We start from the raw sequence: 27,508 nt of genomic DNA, 5'->3' as shown, positions 1-27,508 counted from the left end.
ATTAAAAACCAAGGACTTCAATGTGAGCAATTTATTTTAAAGGCTTTCAGGAATCGATCCACTTATTTGATTATGCGAGAGATCCAAGTACACGAGACTCGGAGATGGTGCAAGAGCGGTTATGCCGCCGTCGTTACTCTCTCCGTCGTCCTTAGCAAAGATGAAGCGTCTTGGGACAACAGACTGGAAGTCTTCGACTTCATTGTAACTCTTGGTAATCGGCGTTGAGCTTTCAAGGAAACTATTGCCGGAGAAGTTGAAGTGTCTGAGGTTCCGAAATGAGCGAATAGAAACCGGGACATGACCAACATAGAGGTTGTCGGCAATGTTTAGCTTTTCCAAGTTCGGAAAATACTTAAGGAAGTGAGGTTGCTGGAGAGTTTGTTGGAGGAGACATTGAGGACTCGGAGCCTTGCAAGCGAACAAAGGTGAGGCGGGACTTCGCCGGAGAAGCCATTGCCACGAAGGTCAAGGATTTCGAGCTTCTTGAGGTTGACTATGGAGTTTGGGATGCGGTAAACGAGGTGGTTATTAGATAAAGAGAGTTTTTTAAGCTCAGTGGGGTGTCCAATGACGGAAGAGATGGTTCCATTGAGATTCTTGGAGATGAAAACAAAGCACGTGATGCAGAGGAGGTAGGTGGCTGTGGCGGTGTCATAGAACACACCATCGATGGTGCATGGGTGGAAGCCTTAACCGTTGACTAAAGGTGCATTGAGACCAAGGTCTCTTTGGAGAGTTCTAAAGGCGTTGAAGTCTGAAGGCTAGAGATCAAGCTTGGCTTTGATGATTGAAGAGAAGAAGAACAACAAGAGAAAGATAAAGAGAAAGAAGCGATAGGATTTTATGAAGCTACTGAAGAAGAAAAAGAAGAAAATGAAAAATCCCCTTAAAAATTATTTGTTGAGTTATTACACCTTATATACTATGTACTCTTTATGTATTTTCACTAAAAAATAATTACAATGGTAAGCCTATTATTGATAAAAAAAAATAATCTAAGTAACACAAGTAGTTAGAAGAAAGCAAAAGCTATTCCAGATTTTCAAGTTGGCCAAGGCTTTGAGGAATAATACCACAAAAAATAATTAGAAGAAAGATTCAGACGCTGTAGATCCATAAGTTTTGCAAGACTGTGGGTTATTGATCCATTGAAAATGTTACCTCCAAGACTTAACTCTTCTAATTTTGTCAAATTCTCAATAGAAAAAAGAATGGGACCAGAGAATGAATTTGACATCAAATTGAGAGACTTTAGATTTTTAAATTGTCTTAACCAACTCGGCAAAAGACCACCAAATTCAGGTACTCTACTATAGTGTGAACACTGGTGAATGAATCGTGCAATGCACGGAGATCGTACTGAGAACGCACAGAGAATGCTCAGTTAGTATTCTTCCGAGAGCTATTGCCTGCTGTAGTAGTAGTCATTAAAGGCTGAGCCAAGTCTGTATTCTAAATTTTTTTTATCATCATCTTTAATTTGTTTAATTTATACACTATTAGTCTATTACTATATATGTTGCTTTTTGTTTCTCTCGCTCTCCTTCCCCTTCTTGATCTTTTTCTTTTTCTTTGGCCTTTTTTTGTTTTTCTTGAAATGAAGAGTTATGATTCTCTTTTATTGTTGGAGCAAATAAATCATTGATTGCTTGCTTGCTTTTTCAAGATCTTTACAACATATTTTGTACATAGTATTTTTTCTGAGATATTTCAAGTTTTCACCTTTTTTTTCTTTTTTATACTATCTCTAGAGGAGTATAAATGGCACATGCACATAGAGTCGAAACAACCTAGTGTCTCCCCAACGTCACTTCAAAATATAGTGCCAGCAAACATGTCTGGATAATTACGACTACAACTACTGTGATCCAAACAATTTACTTAGATCGAGGTTCTGTCCAAGAAACTCCCCAACCACATGTTGTTGTAACTTTTCTAAATGCAAATACTCTAAATCCAGCACTCAAAAAATGCTGCTTATTCGAGGTGGTCTACCTCGACTCAGATTCTGAAAAAGAAGAAGGAGAGGAATCCAATAGTTCTAGCGAGGAAGAAGAGGATCCAATGGAGGAGGACCCGGAAGAAGACGCGGAAGAGGTTCTGAAGAAGAAACCCCGTAAAAAAGTGTTGGAAGAAGATGACTGATATCCCATATGTTAAAAAATTGAATAAAATAGAGTATTCTAATTTTGTAACTTTGTTATGTTTTTTAGTAAAATATTTAATGTAATTTTGTACCTCCGTTCTCAGGCTTTGTTTCCTAACATATATATATATATATATATATATATATATATATATATTAATTTTCTAGATATATATAATGTGTTCTTGGTAACTCTGTGCTAAGTGTTTATCAATAAACTTCAAAGAAATAGCCATACCAATAATTTTATTTATCCGATTGTTTTAACTTTATTCGTTTAGGCTTTTTGAATTTGTAGAATAAGATGGAAGAGAAGGAGAGAAAATAAATGTATTTTAGACTTGAATTGGCGGGCTTCTGAAGTGGCCATTGAACTACTATTGTGTGAACACTAGTGAATGAATCGTGCACGGGGATCGTACTGAGATCGCACGGAGAATGCTCACACGAAATTTAAAAAAAAATACGTTATATATCAGCTGTAAAATTAAAAAACTTTTCTTACAACTTTTCGTTTAAAATAAAATTATTATAATTGGATTCGTTAGTAAATTAAGATTATTAGCTGCAATTTTTATTTTTATTTTTATTTTTTAGTAATAGCAGTAACTAGAGAATGTTTATTCTATGAGTTGGGGCTAAATTAACTTGTACTAACCTTATCTATTACCATTCACTTTCTCTTGATTCTTGTTATATTTATATATGTAGTGTATTTCTTAGTTAAGTTAAAATCCTCCTCATGCTACCAATCATAATAGATTGTTGTTATTTTTCAAATTTACCACACTTTCATATTTTTCATTTGTTATATGGGCCGACTTCTTTAAATACTTTAGCACCAAAAATATATAAAAGCTACTTGCAATTTTAACATAAATGCGAGTGGTAATTGATACAAAAACAGAAGAAATATTTAAACATATTTCAATGAAAACACAACTCTAATGATCTAGAAGCACAACAATCTTATTTTACATTAAGAACGGCTACATGAATGAGGGTGTGAAAATCAATATTCAAATTTACAAACATAACTACTTCCTCTGCATCATTTTCTTCAATTTGATAACTTTCAAGACAACTGCAACATAGATCCTGTCAGCAAGCTTCTCCACATATCCAAAGCAAAATTACCTCTGATTCTTTTTGAAATACAAAATCCTAATAATTCTCCAGAAACAAGTTGCAAAGCCAAGGGATGTGATTGAGTAAAACAACGCTTTGTCTAACTTGTCATTTTCCCTATCTTCATCTTCATAGCCTTCAAAAGTAGGAACATAACGAGGACTATCACTGGGACAATATTTTGGGAGTGGAGCTACATAGAGATATTGGTTACCAGTGTAACTGAGATCATTAAAGGTTTGAAATTGGTTTCCATCTGGAATTGGTCCTGAAAGATTGTTGTATGATAATTTCAAGCGACTTAGAAAAGTCAAGCCAATCATGCTCCTCAGAATAGCACCACAAAAATAGTTATGAGACAAGTCAATAGATTCCAATGGCCTCATGTCTCCAATCATGTCAAGAATCTTGCCAGGAAAATTATTGTAGGAGAAATTGAGTCCAATAAATCTTGAAAGGAAAGATATTCTTGTAGGAATTAATCTAGACAATAAGTTATTTGACAAGTCCTAGTTGACTTCATATATTAAATTACAAATGTAATCAAGTTCTCTTACTTTGATGACTTGCTTCACATCCTCATAATACCATTCCGCTGAAGAAGATGGATTATATGCGGATTATACGCTAAAGTCATTCCTGTAATATTGGCAATGCAATGAGGAATTGGGCCTACTAATTTATTTTCAGCAGGGTCCAAGATTTGCAATGCATCAAATTGACAAAGGCTTGAAGGTATGCCACCATATAAGTGATTTCTTCTCATCTTAAGAATTTGAAAGTATGGAAATTCACTCCCGTTCCAAGAAGGTATGAACCTTGATAGTTGATTCTCCCCAAACATCTAATAATATAAAGTTTTTCATGTTTGACAACGACAAAGGAAGTTTTCCTTGAAACTTGTTATTATTCAAATGTAGCCACATTAATGATGAAAGATTTCAAATTGTGTTTGGCATTTCACCAGATAACTTATTATTGGAAACATCAAAACTTTTCAAGAATTCAAGTTTGCCCAATGAACTTGGCAACGAACCATTTATGAAGTTATCATTAAGAAACAAGGACTTCAATGTGGGCATTTTATTTTGAAGGCTTTCAGGAATTGATCCACTTATTTTATTATGCGAGAGATCCAAGTACACGAGACTCATGAGCTGGGCCACGAATTTGTTAATCCGTTTATTGTGCCTTGCAAGTAGTTAGAAGAAAGTAAAAGCCATTCCATATTTTCAAGTTAGCCAAGGCTTTGAATAATACCACCAAAATGATTAGAAGAAAGATTCAGATGCCGTAGATCCATAAGTTTTGCAAGATTGTGGGATATTGATCCATTGAAAATGTTACCTCCAAGATTTAACTCTTTCAATTTTGTCAAATTTTCAATAGAAAAAAGAATAGGACCTGAGAATGAATTTGACATCAAATTGAAAGACTCTAGATTTTTAAATTGTCCCAACCAACTCGGCAAAAGACCACCAAATTCAGGTACTCTACTATAGTGTGAACACTAGTGAATGAATCGTGCGTATACGGGGATCGTACTGAGATCGCACGGAGAATGCTCACACAAAATTTGAAAAAATACGTTATATATCATCTATAAAATAAAAAAAAATTCTCACGAATTTTCGTTTAAAATGAAATTATTACGATTGGATTCATTAGCAAATTAAGATTATTAGTTGTAATTTTTTTATTTATTAATAATAGCAGTAACTAGAGAATGTTTATCCTATGAGTTGGGGCTAAATTAACTTGTACTAACCTTATCTATTGCCATTCACTTTCTCTTGATTCTTGTTATATTTATATATATAGTGCATTTACTGGTTAAGTTAAAATCCTCCTCATGCTACCAATCATAGTAGATTGTTGTTATTTTTCAAATTTACCACACTTTCATATTTTTCTTTTGTAATATGGGCCAACTTCTTTAAATATTTTAGCACCAGAAATATATAAATGCTACTTGCAATTTTAACATAAATACGAGTGGTAATTGATACAAAAATAGAAGAATATTTAAACATATTTGATATTTCAATGAAAACACATCTCTAATGATCTAGAAGCACAACAATATTATTTTACATTAAGAACGGCTACATGAATGAGGGTGTGAAAATCAATATTCAAACTTACAAACATGACTACTTCCTCTGCATCATTTTCTTCAATTTGACTACTTTCAAGACAACTGCAACATAGATCCTATCAGTAACCTTCTCCACATATCCAAAGCAAAAATACCTCCAATTCTTTTTGAAATACAAAAATCCAATAATTCTCTAGAAACCAGTTGCAAAGCCAAGGGATGTGATTGAGTAAAACAATGCTTTGTCTAGCTTGTCATTTTTCTCTCTTCATCTTCATAGCCTTCAAAGGTAGGAACATAACGAGGACCATCACTGGGACAATATTTTGGGAGTGGAGCTACATAGAGATGTTGGTTACCAGTGTAACTGGGATCATTAAAGGTTTGAAATTGGTTTCCATCTCGAATTGGTCCTGAAAGTTTGTTGTATGATAAATTCAAGCTACTTAGAAATGTTAAGCCAATCATACTCCTTAGAATAACACCACAAAGATGGTTATAAGACAAATTAATAAATTACAATTACCTTATATCTCCAATCATTTCAGAAAACTTGACAGACAAATTATTGTAGGAAAAATTGAGTCCAATAAATATTGAAAAAAAAAGTTATTCTTGTAAGAATTAATCCAGACAATAAGTTATTTGACAAGTCCAAATTGTCTACGTATATTAAATTACAAATGTAATCAAATTCTCTTCCTTCGATGACTTCTTCACATTCTCATAATAGCATTCCGCTTAAGATGATGGATTATATGCTGAAGTCATTCCTGTAATATTGGCAATGCAATGAGGAATCAGGCCTAATAATTTATTTTTAGCAAGGTCCAAGATTGGCAATGCATCAAATTGATAGATGATTGAAGGTATGCCATCATATAACTGATTTCTTTTCATCCTAAGAATTTGAAAGTCTGGAAATTCACTGCCGTTCCAAGAAGGTATGAAACCTGATAGTTGATTCTCTCCAAACATCTAATAATGTCAAGTTTTTCATGTTTAACAAGGATGAAGGAAGTTTTCCTTGAAACTGGTTATTATTAAAATTCAGCCACATCAATGATGAAAGATTTCAAGTTTGCCCAACGAACTTAGCAATGAACAATTTATGAAGTTATCATTAAGAAGCAAGGACTTCAATGTGGGCATTTTGTTTTGAAGGCTTTTAGGAATTGATCCACTTATTTGATTATGCAAGAGATCCAAGTATACGAGACTCATGAGCTGTGGCCACGAAAAAGTCATTCAAGATTTTTGAGTTGGCCAAGGCTTTGACGAATAATACCACCAAAATGGTTAGAAGAAAGATTCAGATGCCGTAGATCCACAAGTTTTGCAAGACTGTGGAATATTAATCCATTGAATATGTTACCTCCAAGATTTAACTCTGTCAATTTTGTCAAATTCTCAATAGAAAAAAGAATGGGACCGGAGAATGAATTTGACATCAAATTGAGAGACTCTAGATTTTTAAATTGTCCCAACCAACTCAACAAAAGACCACCAAATTCAGGTACTCTACTATAGTGTGAATACTAGAGAATGACCCGTGCGATGCACGGTATTGTACTGGGATCGCACGGAGAATGTTCACACGAAAACTTAAAAAATACATTATATATCAGCAGCAATATTAAAAAAAAAATTCTCATAACTTTTCATTTAAAATTAAATTATTACGATTGGATTCTATAGCAAATTAAGATTATTAGCTGCAATTTTTTTTATTTTAGTAATAGCAGTAACTACATAATGTTTATCCTATGAGTTGGGGCTAAATTAATTTGTACTAACCTTATCTATTGCCATTCACTTTCTCTTTATTCTTGTTTTATATATATAGTGTATTTTCTGATGAATGGCTTGGGGATGCACCCTGTGGTTGTTGATGGTAATGCCGAAGATGACTCGGGTTTACTAGGTTCTTTAAGGTCTCTGTCGTGTTTGTTGTACCTGGTTTAATTGCTTTCCAATGCTCCACCTTGCGGTGTTGAGCTCCTTACATTTCAAAAAAAAAATCCTCCTCATGCTACCAACCATAGTAGATTGTTGTTATTTTTCAAAGTTACCTCACTTTCATATTATACATTTGTAATATGGATCAACTTCTTTAAATATTTTAGCACCAGAAACATATCAAAGCTACTTGCAATTTTAACATAAATGCGAGTGGTAATTGATACAAAAATAGAATAAATATTTAAAATATCTCAATGAAAACACAACTCTAATGATCTAGAAGCACAACAATCTTATTTAACATTAAGAACAGCTACATGGATGAGGGTGTGGAAACCAATCTTCAAACTTACAAACATGACTACTTCATCTTCATCATTTTCTTCAATTTGATTACTTTCAAGACAACTGCAACATAGATCTTATCAGCAACCTTCTCTGCATATCCAAAGCAAACACACCTCCAATTCTTTTTGAAATACAAAAACCTAATAATTCTTCAGAAACCAGTTACAAAGCTAAGGATGTGATTGAGTAAAACAACGCTTTGTCTAACTTGTCATTTTCCTTATCTTCATCTTCATAGCTTTCAAAGGTAAGAACATGATTAGGACCATCACCGGGACAATATTTTGGGAGTCGAGCTCCACAGAGATATTGGTTACCAGTTTAACTAAGATCATTAAATGTTTGAAATTGGTTTTCATTTAAATTCAAGTGACTTAGAAAAGTAAGTCAATCATGCTCTTTGGAATAGCACCACAAAGATAATTATGAGACAAGTCAATAAATTTCAATGACTTCATGTCTCCACTCATGTAAAAAATCTTGCCAGACAAATTATTATAAGAGAAATTGAGTTCAATCAATCTTGAAAGAGAAAATATTCCAGTAGAAATTAATCCAGACAATAAGATATTTGACAAGTTCAAATTGACTAGATATATCAAATTACAAATGTAACCAAGTTCTCTTTCTTTAATGACTTGATTGTTTATTCACATCCACATAATACCATTCCGCTGAAGATGATGGATTATATGCTTATGGATTATATGCTGAAGTCATTCTTGTAATATTGGCAATGCAATAAGGAATTGGTCCTACTAATTTATTTTGATCAAGGTGCAAGATTTGCAATCCATCAAATTGACAGAATCTGAAAGTATGAAAATTCACCGCCATTCCAAGAAGGTATGAAACCTGATAGTTGATTCTTCCCAACATTTAATAATGTCAAGTTTTTCATGTTTGACAAGGACGAAGGAAGTTTTCCTTGAAACTTGTTATTATTCAAATACAGCCACATCAATAATGAAACATTTCAAATTGTGCTGGGACTTTTGCCAGATAACTTATTATTGGAAACATTAAATTTTTTCAAAAATTCAAGTTTGCCCAATGAACTTGGCAATGAACAATTTATGAAGTTATCATTAAGAAGAAAGGATTTCAATGCGGGCATTTTGTTTTGAAGTCTTTCAGGAATTGATCCAATTATTTGATTATGCGAGAGATTCAAGTACACGAGGCTCATGAGCTGGCGACCACGAATTTGTTAATCCGTATTTGTGCCTTGCAAGTAGTTAGAAGAAAGAAAAAGTCATTCCAGATTTTTGAGTTGACCAAGGCTTTGAGGAATAACATCACCAAAATGATTAGAAAAAAAGATTCAGATGCCAAAAATCCACAAATTTGGTAAGACTATGGGATATTAATCCATTGAAAAGGTTACCTCCAAGATTTAACTGCGTCAATTTTGTCAAATTCTCAATAGAAAAAAAAGAATGGGACCACAGAATGAATTTGACATCAAATTAAAAGACTCTAGATTTTTAAATTGTCCCAACCAACTCAGCAAAAGACCACCAAATTCATTTCCTTTCAAATTCAGGTACTTTACTATAGTGTGAACGCTAATGAATGACCTGTGCTGGTGCACAGAGATCGTACTGGGATCGCACGGAGAATACTCACACGAAAATAAAAAAAATATGTTATATATAAATAACATAATTTCATAATCGAATTAAATTATTTTTTAAATACTATAATAAGTGATTCCAGAATCACCCTTAAAAAATTTTATTTAGAATAACTGAATTAGCTAAAAAGATGTACGTATGTATAGGGGTATTCAAATCTAAACCGGTCCAAATTAAACTGCTCATTCAATCCAATCTAAACCGAAAATCGATTAAAAGCTCACTAATTTGGATTTAATTGAATTTTATTTTTTCAAACTACTGGATCGGAACGGATTTCGGATCTACTTTTCATAACGGATCCATCCAATCCAAATGCACAATGTGCTATAATGTTATTATTTTATTATTATTATATTTACAATTATACTTATAACATGTTCAATTTGTTATATATTTTTATATTATTCATGTATTATTATTATTTAGTAAATATTTTATGTTTAAAATGTGAATTAACAAATATTTATCATAAATTATTCAAGTAATAAACTAAATTTTAAAATAATAAATAAAATAATTAATTATAATAAATAGTAATTCTTTTCTAACAAAAAAAAAACATTCTGCTTTTAGAAGTTCAAAACTTTTTTGTATCAAAAACAAAATTAGTTGGAATTTTTTTTTATCAAATTTTGTTTTATTTCAAATTTTTTAAAATCCTCTCGATTTTTTTTTTGAAAAATAAAATTTTAAATTCTGTGATAAAGCTAAAGTTATTTGCCAATGTTTGAACTTTTTTTTTTGGGGGATATGGGTTTTGACCCTAGATAATTCGATCTGAAAATTGACTCTTAATCAAAGAAATATTTATTTATCCTATGTTTGATCTTTTTATAGTGTGAAATAATACAATGTCTACTATAGTATAAACTCTAGTGAATAATTCATGCGATGTACGGAAAGGATTGCACGGAAAATGCTCACACAAAAATTAAAAAAATACGTTATATATAAATAACATAATTTCATAATCGAATTAAATTATATTTAAATACTATAATAAGTGATTCCAGAATCACCCTTCAAAAAAATTTATTTAGAATAACTGAGTTGGCCAAAAAGATGTAATGTATGTATATGGGTGTTTAAATTAAGCCGCTCATTAAATCCAATCCAAATCGAAAATCAATTAAAATCGCACTAATTTGGAGTTGATTGAATTCTATTTTTTTGCAAACTGCTAAATCGGATCAGATTTCGAATCTATTTTCATAATCGATCAAATCCAATCCAGACCGCACAATGTGCTATAATGTTATTATTTTATTATTATATTTACAATTATACTTATATCATGTTCAATTTGTTATATATTTTTTTGTCATTCATGTATTATTATTTAGTAAATATTTTATGTTCAAAATTTGATTTATTTATTTATTTTAACTAATCTATAATTTTATTTCTATTGTTATGTTATCATTAACTTTTAAGATCTTGTTGAGACTTGTTATGTCATTGATGGTTATTTAGACTTTGATGCTGGGACTTGTTATATATATTAAGGTGTCCGCGGATCGGATCGAATCGGATATGGCCAAAATTTCGATCCGATCCGCATTAAAATTATTGGATCGGATCGGATCCAATATCCGCAGTTTTTTAAGGTTGGATCCGATCCGATCCGATCCGATCCGCACTTTTAAAAATATTTTTGTGTTTTGCGGATATATCCGATATCCGATCCGATCCGATCCGCAAATGCGGATCGGATATCGGATATATCCGCAAAACACAAAAATATTTTTAAAAGTTTATTTTTAAAAAATATCAATAAAATTTATTTTTTCTATTCTTTTAAATATGTTTACTTTTAAAATAATATTAAACATACTGTTCATACCCTGGCCCAATGATAAAGGCCCAGGTCCAAATAAAAGGCCTAGTCCAAAGGACTGAGCCTTGCTAAGCACCGACCTTCATACTAAGAAGTCGGTGTTAACTACGACTTACTCTAAAGAAGTCGGGCATGAGATTAGCTGGCAGATAAACACTCATTCAAATGAGTAACCGCCCCTAAAATCTCTCTAACCGCTTCATCAAGCCATATCTTAACCTCCCTAAGATAGAGGGACGGTTAACACCCAAAAGATATGGCACTACTCCAACGGTGGTTATTGGCTCACCACTATAAATACACTGACACCCCTCAGGTATCTCTAAGCCCAATACTCTCTAGACCTGCTAACACCCTTGCTAACTTAGGCATCGGAGTGTCTTTGCAGGTACCACCCTCTATTTACTCACGTACACAAGTCGGAAGGAGGCTCCAGCGAACGAACCTACTCGAAAGCCATCCTCTGCAGATAATTGGGCCAACCAATGTCATCCATTCCATTAATCTCCGGTTATCCACCGTAACATTGGCGCCGTTGCCGGGGACCCGAGAGATCATCCATCGATGGTGGACAGATCCCACGAAGAAGGCCATGTGGAGACAGATTCCGAACAAGAGAATCTGGACACAGGCAATAACGATGTGGACTTCACCCTCCACCAGGAAATCGATAATCAACACAGGGAAGGCATCTCCGGAGTAAAAAACCCGAAGGTAAACTCCTCAGAAGGGTGCGAGTCAGAAAAAGAAGGACCACCCCATGTAACTGAACTCATGGGATTAGTCCACAGCCGCCTGGAGCAGTTAGAGCAGGAGCGAGAGCGGCAAAAGGAAACTGAAAAGAGCCTAAAAGAGGAGATGGAACGATGAAAAGAGTTAGAAAGAAAACTCTTAAAGTTGGAATCCTCCCTCAAAAGTTGCAACTCCCGTGACGAACAAGAAGAGCCACTCTTAGGTGGGGAGGATCCCTTCAGCGAGGACATAATGAGGGCTAATGTTCCGAGGAACTTCAAAAGCCCTGATATGGACCTCTATGACGGAACCACGGATCCAAAGCATCACCTGAGCAACTTCAAAAGTCGGATGTACCTAGCTGATGCTTCCGACGCTACGCGATGCAAAGCCTTCCCGACCACTCTATCGAAAGCAGCGATGAAGTGGTTCGATAGCCTCCCCCCGAGGTCGGTTACCAGTTTTGAAGACCTCTCAAGGAAGTTTTTGATGAGGTTCTCAATCCAGAAAGACAAGGTGAAACATGCACCGAGCCTCCTGGGAATAAAACAGGAGGTCGGAGAGTCTTTACGAGCCTATATGGAAAGGTTCAACAAAGCATGTTTGGAAATTCAATACCTGCCCACTGAGGCAGTAATAATGGGGTTAGTCAATGGGCTTAGAGAAGGTCCCTTCTCGCAGTCCATATCCAAAAGACACCCCATCTCCTTGAGTGATGTACAAGAAAGAGCTGAAAAGTACATCAACATGGAAGAAAACGCCAAATTAAGAGACCTGAGTTGGCGACCTGGGCCCCCTCCCTCAACAAAAGAGAGGGAGAGGGAAACCAAGAAAAAGAAAGAACTCGGTCTCGAAAGGCCAAGAAAATATCACTCTTATACTCCTCTGAAAGTTTCTATAGTGGACGTATACAGAGAGATTTGTAACACCGAGAGATTGCCACCCCCTAGACCCATTAAAAATAAAAAAGGGGGGAGCCGCAGCGATTACTGCGAGTACCATAAAATATATGGTCACTCCACAAACGACTGCTACGACCTTAAAAATGTGATAGAAAAGCTGGCTAGAGAAGGTCGGCTTGATAGATATCTCATAGAAAGGTCGGACAGTCATGGAAAGAGAAAGCGAGATGATATGGATAGAAGAGACCCACCACCGCAGACTCCAGAGAGACATATCCATATGATCTCAGGAGGATTCGCGGGAGGGGGACTTACCAAATCCTCTCGCAAAAGACATCTCAAAAGAGTCTACCAGGTCGGGGAGGAATCACCCGACCTCCCTACCATTTCATTTACAAAAGAAGATGGGTAAGGAATAATCCCTGGACACGATGATCCAGTAGTGATAACTATGATCCTGGCAAATGTCCATCTCCACAGAACCCTAGTAGACCAAGGAAGCTCGGCGGACATTCTTTTTTAGCCCGCTTTTGACAAACTAGGGCTGGATGAGAAAGAATTAAGAGCCTACCCCGACACCTTGTATGGATTAGGTGACACGCCAATAAAACCACTGGGATTTTTACCCCTCCACACCACTTTTGGAAAAGGGGAAAAATCAAAGACTCTGAGTATAGACTTCATAGTCATAGATGTAGGGTCAGCATACAATGCTTTAATCGGCAGAGCTACCCTTAATCGACTCGGAGCAGTGGTATCCACTCCCCACCTCTGCATGAAATTCCCGACCTCAGCGGGAATAGCAACGGTAAGGGGAGATCAAAAGTTGGCAAGGAAATGCTATAATGAAAGCCTAAATCTGAGAGGAAAGGGCAGAGAAGTTCACACAATAGAGCTCGGCGGCGCAAGGGCCAGAGAAGAGCTGCGACCACAACCGGGAGGAAAAACCGAGGAGATACAGGTCGGTAAAGAGGAAGGGAAAAACACTTATATAGGAGCCAACCTAGGGGAAACTCTAAAACAAGGGTTGGCTAAACTCCTAAGAGATAATTCCGACCTCTTCGCCTGGAAGGCCTCTGACATGCCTGGGATTGACCCCGAGCTCATGTCCCACAAGCTCTCGGTTTATCCAGGGTCCCGACCTGTACAACAAAGAAGACGCAAGCTCGGCCCAGAACGAGCCTTAATAGTAGAAGAACAAGTACAGGCGCTTCTGGAAGCTGGCTTCATCAGAGAAGTCAAGTACCCAACATGGCTAGCCAATGTAGTGCTGGTCAAAAAACAAAATGGCAAATGGAGAATGTGTGTCGACTATACCGACTTAAATAAGGCATGTCCTAAGGACCCTTATCCACTACCAAGTATTGACACCCTGGTGGACTCCAGCTCGGGGTATCAGTACTTATCATTTATGGACGCCTACTCGGGATATAATCAAATCCCAATGTATGAGCCAGACCAAGAGAAAACATCATTCATCACACCCAGAGCTAATTTCTGCTACGTGGTCATGCCATTCGGATTAAAGAATGCAGGAGCCACATATCAAAGGTTGATGAATAAAGTGTTTTTCCCTCATCTGGGGAGTCTAATGGAAGTATACGTCGACGATATGCTGGTAAAGACCAAGAAGGAAGTCGACCTCTTGTCAGACCTCTCTCAAGTCTTTGACACCATAAGGCTGCACGGGATGAGGCTAAATCCCGCAAAGTGCGCCTTCGCGGTGGAGGCAGGGAAATTTCTAGGATTTATGCTAACACAAAGAGGGATTGAAGCCAATCCTGACAAGTGTAGAGCCATCCTAGAAATGAAAAGTCCGACTTGTTTGAGAGAAGTCCAGCAGCTAAACGGCCGACTTGCAGCCCTCTCCAGATTTTTGGCAGGATCGGCACTGAAATCCCTTCCACTATTTTCCTTATTAAGAAAGGGATGCCAGTTCGAATGGACTCCTGAATGCGAGGAGGCGTTCCAGGAGTTCAAAAAGTTTTTAAGCCAACCTCCTATTCTAACCCGACCAGTACCTGGGAAAGACCTCGTCCTGTACTTATCCGTAGCGAACAAGGCTGTCTCATCAGCCCTGATAAAAGAAGACGAGGTCGGACAACATCCAGTCTACTTCATCAGTAAAGTTCTACAAGGCCCTGAACTAAGGTACCACAAACTAGAAACGTTTGCCTACTCCTTAGTAGTAGCCTCACGAAGGCTACGGCCATACTTTCAAGCTCACACAATAAGAGTCTGTACGAACCAACCCATGAAGCAAATCCTCCAAAAGACGGATGTTGCAGGGAGAATGGTTCAATGGGCAATAGAGCTCTCCGAGTTCGACTTAAGATATGAAACTCGGACGGCGATCAAAGCTCAATGCCTCGCCGACTTCGTTGCAGAATACTCAGGGGATCAGGAGGAAAAACCAACTACGTAGGAACTCTATGTAGATGGATCCTCCAACAAAACAGGAAGCGGCGCAGGCATAATATTGGTAGATGAAAGAGGAACCCAGATAGAGGTTTCCTTAAAATTTGAATTTCCGGCTTCAAATAATCAGGCAGAATATGAAGCCTTGATTGCTGGACTAAAACTAGCAGAAGAAGTCGGTGCTACAAAGGTGATAATATACAGCGACTCACAAGTGGTGACCTCCCAGATAAGTGGAGAGTATCAGGCAAAGGACCCAAATATGAAGATGTACTTGGAAAAAACTTTGGAGTACCTTGGGCGTTTTGAAGAAACCGAGGTCAAACACATAACTCAGGATCTAAATAGCAGAGCAGACGCCCTATCCAAGTTAGCAAGTACCAAACCAGGAGGGAACAACAGAAGCCTGATCCAAGAAACCCTTCAGGAACCCTCAGTAATAAAAGACAAACAAGAAGTACTTGAGGTAGTCGGTTTAAACCTCGGATGGATGAACCCCTTAATCGAATACATGAAATTCGACATCCTCCCTAAAGAGGAAAAAGAAGCTAAAAAGATCCGAAGGGAAGCACAACACTACACCTTGGTGAGAAATATCCTCTACAGAAGGGGGATATCGACACCATTGTTGAAATGCGTACCGACCTCAAGAACTGCCGAGGTATTGGAAGAAGTACATAGTGGGATCTGCGGGAACCATCTCGGAGCGAGGTCATTAGCCAAGAAAATAATCCGAGCCGGATTCTACTGGCCGACCTTGCAGAAAGATGCCACAGAATTTGTGAAAAAGTGTCAACCATGTCAAATGCATGCAAATTTTCACGTAGCTCCACCAGAAGAGCTCATCAGTATCACTTCTCCATGGCCCTTTGCAAAATGGGGAATGGATTTGTTAGGTCCTTTTCCCCAAGCGCCAGGACAAGTCAAATACCTGATCGTGAGAATAGATTACTTCACAAAGTGGATAGAAGCAGAATCATTGGCCACCATCACCGCCCAAAGAAGTCGGAGGTTCCTTTACAAAAATATCATCACAAGATATGGGATACCTTATTCCATTACTACAGATAATGGAACCCAATTCACCGACGCTACCTTCAGAAGCTTAGTAGCCAGTATGAAAATCAAACATCAGTTCACCTCGGTGGAGCACCCACAAGCCAATGGGCAAGCCGAGGCAGCCAACAAGGTCATACTGGCAGGGCTAAAGAAAAGATTGCAAGAAGCAAAAGGAGCTTGGGCTGAAGAGCTCCCTCAAGTGCTATGGGCTTACAGGACAACGCCTCAATCCGCCACTGGAGAAACACCATTTCGACTAGTCTATGGTGTAGAGGCAATGATACCAATAGAAATCAATGAGCAAAGCCCAAGGGTAATTCTCCATGACGAGATCGGAAACATACAGGGGCACAAAGAGGAGCTCGACTTGCTCTCCGAAGTCCGAGAAGACGCCCAGATAAGAGAAGCAGCGTTGAAGCAAAGGATGACTACAAGGTACAACAGAAAAGTCATTCGAAGAACATTTGCCCCGGATGACTTGGTCTTAATCAGAAACGACATTGGAGTCAACAAATCAGGAGAAGGAAAGCTCGCCGCAAATTGGAAGGGACCATACAAAGTCAATGAAGTTTTAGGAAAAGGTTATTATAAAGTAACTGACCTGAACGGCACTGAGTTCCCAAGGTCGTGGCATGCTTGTAATATGAAAAGGTACTACAGTTAAAAGCAAACTCTACTCCCTGATGTACTCTTTTCCCAACTTCATGATTTTTTCCCAAAAATTAAAGGGTTTTTTCTGGAGAAGGGTTTTTAACGAGGCATCATAGTAGAGGCTAAGGGAAAATAGGCTATTAAAACCCTTAGTAGCAAGAAGGTACCTCCCCCATTAATAAAGATCTTTTTCATCTACGATATCTCTTATAAAATCCTTTTTATTTTCTAAGTCTTTCTACGAAACGCGCCGACTTAAGCTCGACAAAACGTGAAAATCCCATGAACCGACCTAGATGGTCGTCAGGATAAAACGACGAGGTACAAGTCGGTGTAAAGAGGTTATATGAGTTGATCGTAGAAAACTCGGGAACAATCCGACTCATAAGTCGAAATGAGAATCCGAGTAGAAAAACTCGGAAGTACTTCAACCCGTAAATCGGAGTGAAGGACCGAGTAGAAGAAAAACGCATCGCAAAAATAACCTAAGTTACAAGAACTCACTAAAACAAAGTTGAGTATAAGGGATAATAAAAAGAGATTGAAAAACCTAGGGAAAAATTTAAGGGCTGCCCTAAAAGTCCTTAAACAAAAGGCTCAGAGAAACAAACAAGCCTAAGCGAAAGGTTTTCAGGAAAAGATCAAGGGAACTTCGAAAAATCAAAAAAGCATACACGCATAAGGTAATCTAAACCCTTATCCAAAAAAGGGCATTTATTTTAACTTAAAAACCCTTATTAAAAAGGGTATTTTTTAAATATTTTGTTTACAGCCTTAAAAGGCCAAAGGAAATTGTTCAAACCACACAACCAACTAAAAATAAATAAAAGAGTTTAAAAATGGGGAGCCCACAGGCCGGCCCCCCAAATAGCCACGAATCATTTTTTAGGAAGAAGAGCAGACGGATCACCACCACCGGAGTCAGGAGGAGCGCCACCAGAGGCATCCATGGGAGATGAAGAGATAGGAGGATCTGCTGAAGAACTCGGAGCGTCTTTAGAATGAGGAGGGGACTCAATAATCCTCTGCCCCCGAGTCTTCAATTCTGACTCGGAAACGATTACGGGGGCAGGAGGATCTACAATGGCACCATCAATAACAACTTTGTCAGGATGTAAAGGAGAAAGATCCAAGTTGGGAGCAATAACTCTGACCTGCTCCAGGAAGATCCTCCAAGACTCCTCGGCGCCATCAGCAATAGAGTCCTCCAACTCATCATATGCCTTCCGAGAATTCAGTAGATCATTCTTCACAGACACAAGATCATTGAATAAACTTTGATAACTGGCCTGCGCTGTTTTCCTCAGATCCATCTCCATGTTGCATTGGGCCTGCAAAACCTTCCCTTTCTCCCGGAGGGTATCTCTCTCCTCCATCAGCTTGGCGATTTCCTTCTTCAACTCTCCCTCATGCTCTTGGTATGAACGAAGCCTTCTTTCCAGCTCCTCGACCCTCGAGGTCATCCCTAAAGAGCTGAGAGGGGCCTTCTAAAAAATATCTAAGAGCTTGCCACAGACCCCCGCCGCTTTGAGACTCTCCTCGATCATAGTGGTAAGGTAGCTCCGAACAGACATATCATCCATGCTTATACGAACATGGGGATAGATATTCTTTCAGACGAACGCAAGAGCATCCGCCTTAACCTCACCAGAAGAACCAGACTCTAAGGTCTTGCACTTCTTTGGATCAGGGGAAGGTCGGACGACGGGGGGCGGCTGAGAGGAAGCTGAAGAAGAAATCACAATGGGTTTGGAAAGAGTCCCAACGTTCCGAGGAGGAGGAGGAGGAGAGATAACCCTGGCACCACCAGTCCGGGCGCGAGACTTGGCTTTGGCCTCCTGGACTCTCTGGTAAGATTCCTGAGCATTTGTCTTTGCCATTTCTGAAAAAGAAAACAATAGCTAAGGAATCAAACAAGTCGGAATGATCAGTTAACAAGTCGGGAATCTAATAAACAAGAGAAAGCTACCTAGCTGTGCTTGGATAAAGGTCGGAGACCCTTGGAGAAACTTTTTAGTATCCAAGTATGGGGCCCTCCCCCACACTTTTCGGAGGAATCCCACAATGGCAGCCTCTACTTCATCCAGGTCATCCAGACCATATTTCTCACAAGGGGAGGCCTCCAGCCAGTATAAGGGAAAGCAGGGAGAAGAGTTATCATCCAGAAAAAAGGGGTGATGACCCTCTACAGCTTGCACTTTGAAAAAGTAATTTTTAAAGTCATGGAAGGACTCGTCAAAAAGGGTAAAAATTCTCCGACCTTGTATGGCTCGGAAGGAAACCCATTGTTGTTTATTGTTTAGCCCACTAAAGGGCTTGGTCATATGAAAAAGATGGAAAAAGATTTTCAGAGAGGTCGGGAAATCCGGAGCATGGCTAATAAATTGATAAATTTTCAAGAAACCCCAAGAGTTGGGGTGAAGCTGGGTAGGGGCAACCCGACAATGCTGCAAAACAGACATCTCAAAATCTGAAAAGGGTAGAAAGATGCCCAGACGGGTGATCATGCACTCATACATAAAGAAGAAATGAGGAGCCGTTTCGTTGGCTCTCCCATGGCAAACTCGGTCCTCTGAACCTGGGATAAGCAATTCATACTTAGGCTCATCCTCATCCGAAGTACAGAGCCGGTGGTGAGTGCGAAGATGAGTAATAAACTCCGCATCAACCAACGGCTCCTCCCCTAGAACAGTAACATCGACCCAATCTACGGAGGCCATTTTCTTTTTCTAAGGAAAAATGAGGAAACCTACAAAGGGAAAAAGAAAAGGAAAAATAAAAAACAAAGGTCTCTAGAGAGGAGAAAAAGAAACCAAGCAAAAGTCTACAAACCTACTTATCTACAAAGTAAAGGCATACGAAAGGTACGAAAGAGAAAAAGAAACTAACCTCTTTCTGAAAATGAAGGTTGGAAGAAGCAGAAGTCTCTGAAACACAAGAATGCAGCACGAATGAATAAAGAACAAAGAAAGAAGAAATTTGAAAAATTGCAGAAACGAAAAAACGAAAGAGAGGGAAAGTATTTATAAATATGCTAAGGGGCATAATGGTAAAAGCGGGGCATTCATTAATGAGAATGCACCGTTACCAAAGTCTACGCACATCCCTAACGGACACGACGCTTGACTAGACGTAACTGTCAGAACCAAAAAGACGCGGAAAAGTCACGTCGGTTTCAGAAAATCACGTCGGTCCTTCAACAAGTCGACTACGACCCCAAGTAAAATACTCGAACCCAAGTCTTATAGAGATGTTGGGCTCAAGTAGGGGCACTGTTCATACCCTGGCCCAATGATAAAGACCCAGGTCCAAATAAAAGGCCTAGTCCAAAGGACTGAGCCTTGCTAAGCACCGACCTTCATACTAAGAAGTCGGTGTTAACTACGACTTACTCTAAAGAAGTCGGGCATGAGATTAGCTGGCAGATAAACACTCATTCAAATGAGTAACCGCCCCTAAAATCTCTCTAACCGCTTCATCAAGCCATATCTTAACCTCCATAAGATAGAGGGACGGTTAACACCCAAAAGATATGGCACTACTCCAACGGTGGTTATTGGCTCACCACTATAAATACACTGACACCCCTCAGGTATCTCTAAGCCCAATACTCTCTAGACCTGCTAACACCCTTGCTAACTTAGGCATCGGAGTGTCTTCGCAGGTACCACCCCCCATTTACTCACGTACACAAGTCGGAAGGAGGCTCCAGCGAACGAACCTACTCGAAAGCCATCCTCTGCAGATAATTGGGCCAACCAACGTCATCCATTCCATTAATCTCCGGTTACCCACCGTAACATATACTTTTCTTAATAATAAATTAAAATAATATAACATATATGATAATTATTAGTTGAAATAAAACATAAAAAGAATATTTACTTATTTATTTTTTTATTTTTACGGATACCAACACAAAATCCGCAATCCAATCTGATTAGTGTGTGATCCGATCCAAAAGTCTTACGGATCGGATCCATATCCGCAATTTTCGAATCGAATTTGGATAAATATCGCGGATATGCAGATCGGATCCGATCCATGGACACCTCTAAATTATATATTTAATTTTTTTAATTTACAAAACCGTAAATCTAATCAAATTCAAACTGCTTGAAATTGGATCGAATCAGAATTTTTTAAGAAAATTATTCAATCCAAACCACACCTCAAGTAAAATTAATGTTCGAATCGAATGAATTTTTGAGTCAAATCCGATCAAAACCGCACTGCAAATACCTTGCACGTAGTAACAAGACCAAGCTCATCTCTTACAAAGAAAACAAAACCTTAAATGTGTAGAATCAAGTTAAATAATAAAATTTAAAATATTATTATTTTAAATAATACTACCTGATAATGATTATATTAATTAATTTAATTGAATTTGATTCATAAAAATTTTTAAAATGTATCGTTATTTTAATTTATACTCTAAAATTATTAATTAATTTTTTTTATAAAAAATATACAAAAAATTAGTAAAATTATTAATTTATTATTTATAAAATTAATTTTTTACTATTCTAAAATTAGTTTTCTAACTTGCATTTTTTAATAAAATTTAAAACATAAAATAAAATTCCATAAGAACACACATTCCATTTATTTTTGTTAACGAAACAATTTAACCTAATTTTTTACTGTAGACATTTTTTTTAACACCACGACACCTTATTACCTTACCTAGGGAGGGTGCACATGGCCTAGCCCAATTCAAAGATTTGGTTCAATTTCGAACAATTTAAGAATTAATTTGATATAATTTTACTGGATTTGGAATTGGGTTGGATAAAAATTTTAAAAATAAACCTGGTCATTATTTCATGCCGGGTTCAGTCAAAGCGAATCCGACTTCACCCGACCTATGTGCATCCTAAGAAATATATATATATATATATATATTAAATTAATTTTAATATTATGCTATATTAATTATAAACTTATTGGTTTATTTTTAATTACACTTATCAAATTAGAAAATAGACAAAAAAAGCATCAAATTAGAATTTATAGACAAATTCAAATTCAAATTTAGATATTAATTTTTTGATAACAAATTTCTTCTTAATAAATTATTGTTAAAACTTTAAAGACCTCATTTTCACCCGATATAATTGTGACCCAAAAATATTTAGATTTCTTCGAGTTTAGAACCGAATCAAAGTTTAAAAATTAAATCTAGTATATATTTAGGGTCGAATTAAATCAGAACAAACCCAATTTCATCAAACCATAAATCCACCTAACCTTGCCATACTTTGCATAGGTATCTAAATTCCCATTTCTTGCCATACTATACATAGGTATCTGAATTCCCATTTCATTATACTTAGCTAGTATACGAACTATAATATTAAAAAACCAAAATTTATTTTATTTAAAATTCATTAGTTATTACAACCATTAAAATTCTAACCTTTTTTATTAATTTTTTTTATCAAAATATTTTCCGCGTACAAAAAGAACAAATCATATGAACAAAAAGAACAAATCATCCGATAATGCAAAATCTCAAACATGTACACAGTGATACGCACGCAAAAATCACACGACGACACTAATCTTAACTAATTCTAAGGGACATTTTATTATACAAATTGAAATTAGATAGAAAGAGAATATAATTTTTTTTATAGTTATTTTTATTATTTTATTAATATTCAAAATGTGAATCTTAATATTTTCAATCTTTCTTTCATCACATAAAAAAAAGTCTGTAAACTTGCCTCTTTAACATATAATTAACCGTTCCTCACTTATACGACTAATGGAGTCCTCTTACATCCGTAGCCTGGTTCACCCCCTGATCCATGGCAACAGCACCAGAGTTCTTGGAAAACTGGTCCCCACCTGAAATTAATACACATTAATCTTCACATGTCGTCTTAATAAACATAAATTAGTAAAATGAGAACTCTAACCTTCTGACGGTTGATCTTCATCCGGTTTCGTGAACCAAGAACCAAAAACCACATCCTTAACCTTATCAACCACACTCTTCCCAGGACTATTCACATAACACTCTTCATACCTCTCTGTCTCTTCATTCCCACTCCCCAACCTTCTCTTCACTTCTTCAGACTCTCTCACCTTCCCCATTGATATCTTCTTCCTTCTCTCATGCTCCTCCTCCCCCTCCTCTTCTCCTCTCATGTGAACTGCATCAGAAACCACCCTCTTCACATGGTTCTCTGCTTCCCCATGAACCACATTTTCCTCCTCTTGGTTCCTCTTATGATGCAGAGTCTCTGATATAACCTTAGATAGAGTCCTGTCTTCATCTTGAGGCCTCAACCTCTCTGCAAAATAGTCCTTCACTGACCATCCTTTGTCGTTTTCACTCCCAGTTGAGGTTCCAGGAACCTTTGATTTCACTGCACTTCCTACACCAGCAACCTTTCCATAAACCGGTGCAAGTTTATCTGTTAAGGATTGAGCTATTCTCTTCCCATATTCTGTTGTGGAAGTAGAAGCAGCATTCTCTCTTTGTGTCTCTTCATTGCTGTCACCTTTGTGGCGGTAACCGAGCTTTGAAGCTACGGTGTTCTTACCTGACACAGCTTTATCGGCTATTGCTAAAGTTGCGGACGAGATTTTCTCGGTGTAACTGCTCTGGTTCGATGGTGTATCACTGCTTATGTTTTCTTCATGCTACTTTGTTTTAGGGTAAGTATACATTTTGTCAAGTTTGTGAAAAGTTTCAAAAATATTCCTAAGTTTTATTTTGTTTTAATTTTGTGTCAGAAGTTTTCGATTTGCATCAACGGATGCATTTTCAAAAAATTTTCAGACCAATCTAACAATAATGCACGAAAATTATGTTTGATTTGCTTATGTTGAGGGTTGTTCTTATGTTATTGTCGTTGAATTGATCTTAATTTTTTGAAAAATTAGCCCTCAGGATATCGATATATTTGATGCAAATCGAAAACTTTTGGGACAAAATTAAAACCAAATAAAACTTAGGGGTATTTTTGAAACTTTTGTCAAACTCTAGGGACAAAAAGTATATTTTACCCCCTTTTGTTTTATCATCTTTTTCACCATATCCAAGCTTGGAGGCCACAACATTTTTAGCAGTTATGGCTTTATCAGCTATAGCTGAAGTAGCTGAAAAGATTTTGTCAGTATAACTGCTTTGACTTAATGGATTCTCCGTTGCTTCATAAGGTGGTTGGGTTTGTTCTTCAAATCTTACCTTGGTGGTGTCGGAAGCTGAGAATTTTGACATTTTGTTCATATATATTAGAGATTCTAGGAATTGTTTCTGCTGAAAACTTATGGCCTTAAGTAGAGGGATACTCAACTGTTGAGTGTGACTCTTCTGTCAAGTTTTGGTCATGGATTTTAATTGGAGGGTAGAGTGTGCTAGAAAATTCTGACACGAATTGATCATGGCTTCCAGCAGAAGGGTATTGAGTTTTGATTTCACTTGACAAGTGTGGCAAGTGCTGATCATGGCTTTTATCAGCTGTTAGGAATGGAGTTTTGGCTGCTGTTGAAAGCTCATGTGAAAATTGGTGGTTGTGATAGCCACCAAGATGTGAAGGATATTGAGTTTCTGAAATAGTTGGAAGAACCTTGGATTCTTGCTTAGGTCTTAGCTCATTTTGGATATTCAATCTTTCCAATGATCTCTCAATTGGGGTGATATCAATTTCTCCACCACCTATAAGCCAAAATCACACCAAAAAAATAACTCAATAGTTTGATACTAACATGTTACATAAACAATGCTGTAAGTCAAAACATCAGAGGAAAAACTATCAAGCAACATCTGCCTATAAACCCACTCAATCAAACGGTACTGGTTTAAAACAAGAAGACAATGGAGAATTGCATTGTAGGAGTGCCTAAAGGGCCAGTAGTTAAATGATTTTGACTTAATGAACTTCATCATCAACTTCCTAGCAAACCCTGCCACACCACAAGTGCAAATCAAAATGTGGAAAGTGCGAGAAGTAGCTGGAAATCCTTTCTCATCTCATCAACAAGCCTCCACATCACTTGAAACTCATCACACGCGGCAAATATCTGCAGAATTAAGTGATAGGAATTTGCATTGTGCCAGTAACCCTCCTGCTAACCAAACCACAGAAAAAATTTGTACGCCAGTTTAGCGCATCTCCCCTTGTTTTCGCAGTTTATGCCTTTCAACATCCCATACAGAACCTCCCTCACGAGAAAAGCTGATGGATTACCACGCAATCCATCCAAAGCCAGTCTGAAATCTAACTCGGGACTATCCTGTCCAAGAACCTCAAGAATTTTCTCAGCATCCATCCTCACATTTTCTATGGACCCATTCCTATGCAAAAATTGCTTCCTGTCGAAGCTAGCGATATCCCCATTTAAATCAAAATCAACAATGTCACAAGAGGTAGCACACATTTTCTTCAAAGGTTCCTCAACGAATTCAAAACCACTCCGAACTTCATCATCATCGCAATGAAAAGGTTGATTGCATAATTTCCTACAAATGTTCACACAATGTGAAAACTTGTGAACCATCCTATTACCTAAAAGGGCTAACGAATTCATTGCTCGAACCCATTATCATGTATGAAGCTCTGAAACACTTAAAAACACAATCGATTTTCTTCTTTGCAACGGTAGGCTCGATACGCCCATTGAGCTAGAGATTTGACACGAATCCATTGAATTGAAAACCTGAGAGCTCACAATAGATTGAGCCTAGGATCTCAACGATAAAATCAAGTGATAAAAAAGCGTACCGTGTTGGCGCGATAATTTAGAGTGTAGGACGAGAAATTGAAATTCGTGACGGGAAATGGTGCCATTGCGGGATTCGGTGCATGGTCGCTGGTGACAACGGTGGTTGGGAAGAAACAATGTGGTCAAATTTGACTCTGTAAAACCTTAAAGGGGAAGGAAGAAGATGCACACTGCTCCATCGAGCTCGCAAAGTCAACCTCCATCTACGAGCTCCATTCGTGTGGAGGGAACCGATTTGAAGAGGATCTCCGGCCAATCTTTCCTCGTCGGAGTTCGAGTTCAGGCGGCTCAGTCCGAGAAACGTCTCTTCGGCGAAGGAAAGTGAAGTGGTGACGACGGTGAAGGCTAGAAGAAGCGGAGGCAGGCTGGTAGAGATGAGTACGCTGGCGTTGAAACCAGAGAGGGGAGAGCAGTGGTTCGTGCGGCGCGACACGATCATGGAGATGGCACATCTCTTCAGCTGGGCTGGAAGGCGGGTCGGGCGGGTGGGGAGTATGGGTGGGTAAGTTCGTTGTGTATTGGGCCAGAAGCCCATGATCAAATAACTATGGGTCTATATTCCACAAATCCCATTTTGTCAGACAGTATTTAGGCCTGTTACCGATCCAAACTATTGGTCCTGTAAAATTATAAGTCGCAAACTATTATGAAAATAAATCATCAGAGGCCTGACCAACAATGCGATACATATTATACACTGTTACAGAGCAAAATAAATATCCATAGTTTAGAAAGAAAAAAAAAATATCCATAATTTCGTGGAAGTTATGAATTAAATTTGGACCAGACAACCGTTATTTTTTGCTTATTTTACACACGTGAATCGCACTAGAGATATAAGATTTTCTTATTTAAGAATAAGGAGTTGTAACATCTTAGATGTTCTAGAAGTAAACGAATTTATTACTCAAAAGGGAAAAAAAAAAAAAGAAAAAAGAGAACACATTACATGTGTGATACAAATTGAGCATAATCATCCAATTACTAATGCAATTAAGGGTTTCAGACTCAAAAGGGGGTGGATGTTAAAAATAACCCAAAACGTCAAAAACAAAAACAGGCGAATGAGTTTATATGCAAGATTTTATTTTATTTTTCTTTGCATTAATATATATATATATATATACTAAGACAGAAATAAAAGGCACAATTGCAATATGCCATCGTCGTGAAATATTCACTGTCTTACACTCGACGAGAAAGAAGAAGTACATTTGAGGAATCATAAGAGTGACCCGAACTGAAAACAGAGAACATCTGAAAAGAAATGCACACAAAACATAATCAAAATATTGAATTACGATGATGCCCTTTCCCTTGGAAAAGTTTGCAGGATCTCATTCACCCTTAAACCTTTTGTCCTCATTCTGATAAGCCTGGTGAACTACCTTTCTTTTAGTAGTAACAGCTGCAATAGTGGGTTGGACTTTAACAGTACTCTTAGCATCATCAGGGTTCTGAATTTCATTTTCAGATTAGAAAAAAAAAAACTCAACCGATCAGGATCATATCTCTACTTCAGTTACTAATAAGGTAGTTGGTTAGAATTTAAAAGCATGATGCCATTATTGGTTAACATACATAACACGTACCTGCATGGAGAGCATATGAGATGGGCCAGATTCATCCTCGTGTGGTACGAGGTGATTGAGATCAGGAATTTGAGGCTTGTTGAATGGAGCCATTGCCATTTTCTGTTCAAGAGCATAGAAGCTTGCATACACATACTTCCAAAACAAGATAGGTTGGAAGGCTTGAAAGTCGTCAGTAGTGGTTGTGGAAGTTACTCTGCTAAGCAACTTGTCGAGTGCCTCGCTGGGCATTCCCACTTCCTTCAAAAAA

General features: G+C 37.5%; 1 protein-coding gene and 1 pseudogene across 1 annotated transcript; both read right to left on the bottom strand.

Moving 5' to 3' along the window:
• Nucleotides 1-22,602: 22,602 nt before the first annotated feature.
• Nucleotides 22,603-24,161, bottom strand: LOC130981509 (low-temperature-induced 65 kDa protein-like). The gene is made up of 3 exons (XM_057905100.1): nt 24,000-24,161; nt 22,852-23,581; nt 22,603-22,780 (listed from the first exon to the last, which is right to left on the bottom strand). The coding sequence occupies exons 1-3, from the start codon at nt 24,159-24,161 to the stop codon at nt 22,695-22,697; spliced, it is 978 nt and encodes a 325-aa protein (XP_057761083.1). The 3' UTR covers nt 22,603-22,694.
• LOC130982126 (pentatricopeptide repeat-containing protein At3g60050-like) lies at nt 23,580-26,080 on the bottom strand (annotated as a pseudogene).
• Nucleotides 26,081-27,508: the final 1,428 nt, after the last annotated feature.

The sequence above is a fragment of the Arachis stenosperma genome, chromosome 5 (genome assembly GCF_014773155.1).
Source record: "Arachis stenosperma cultivar V10309 chromosome 5, arast.V10309.gnm1.PFL2, whole genome shotgun sequence".
In the NCBI taxonomy this organism is placed as follows: Eukaryota; Viridiplantae; Streptophyta; class Magnoliopsida; order Fabales; family Fabaceae; genus Arachis; species Arachis stenosperma.
The sequence above is the reverse complement of the archived record's forward strand: the minus strand, read 5'-3'. Positions and strand labels throughout refer to the sequence as shown.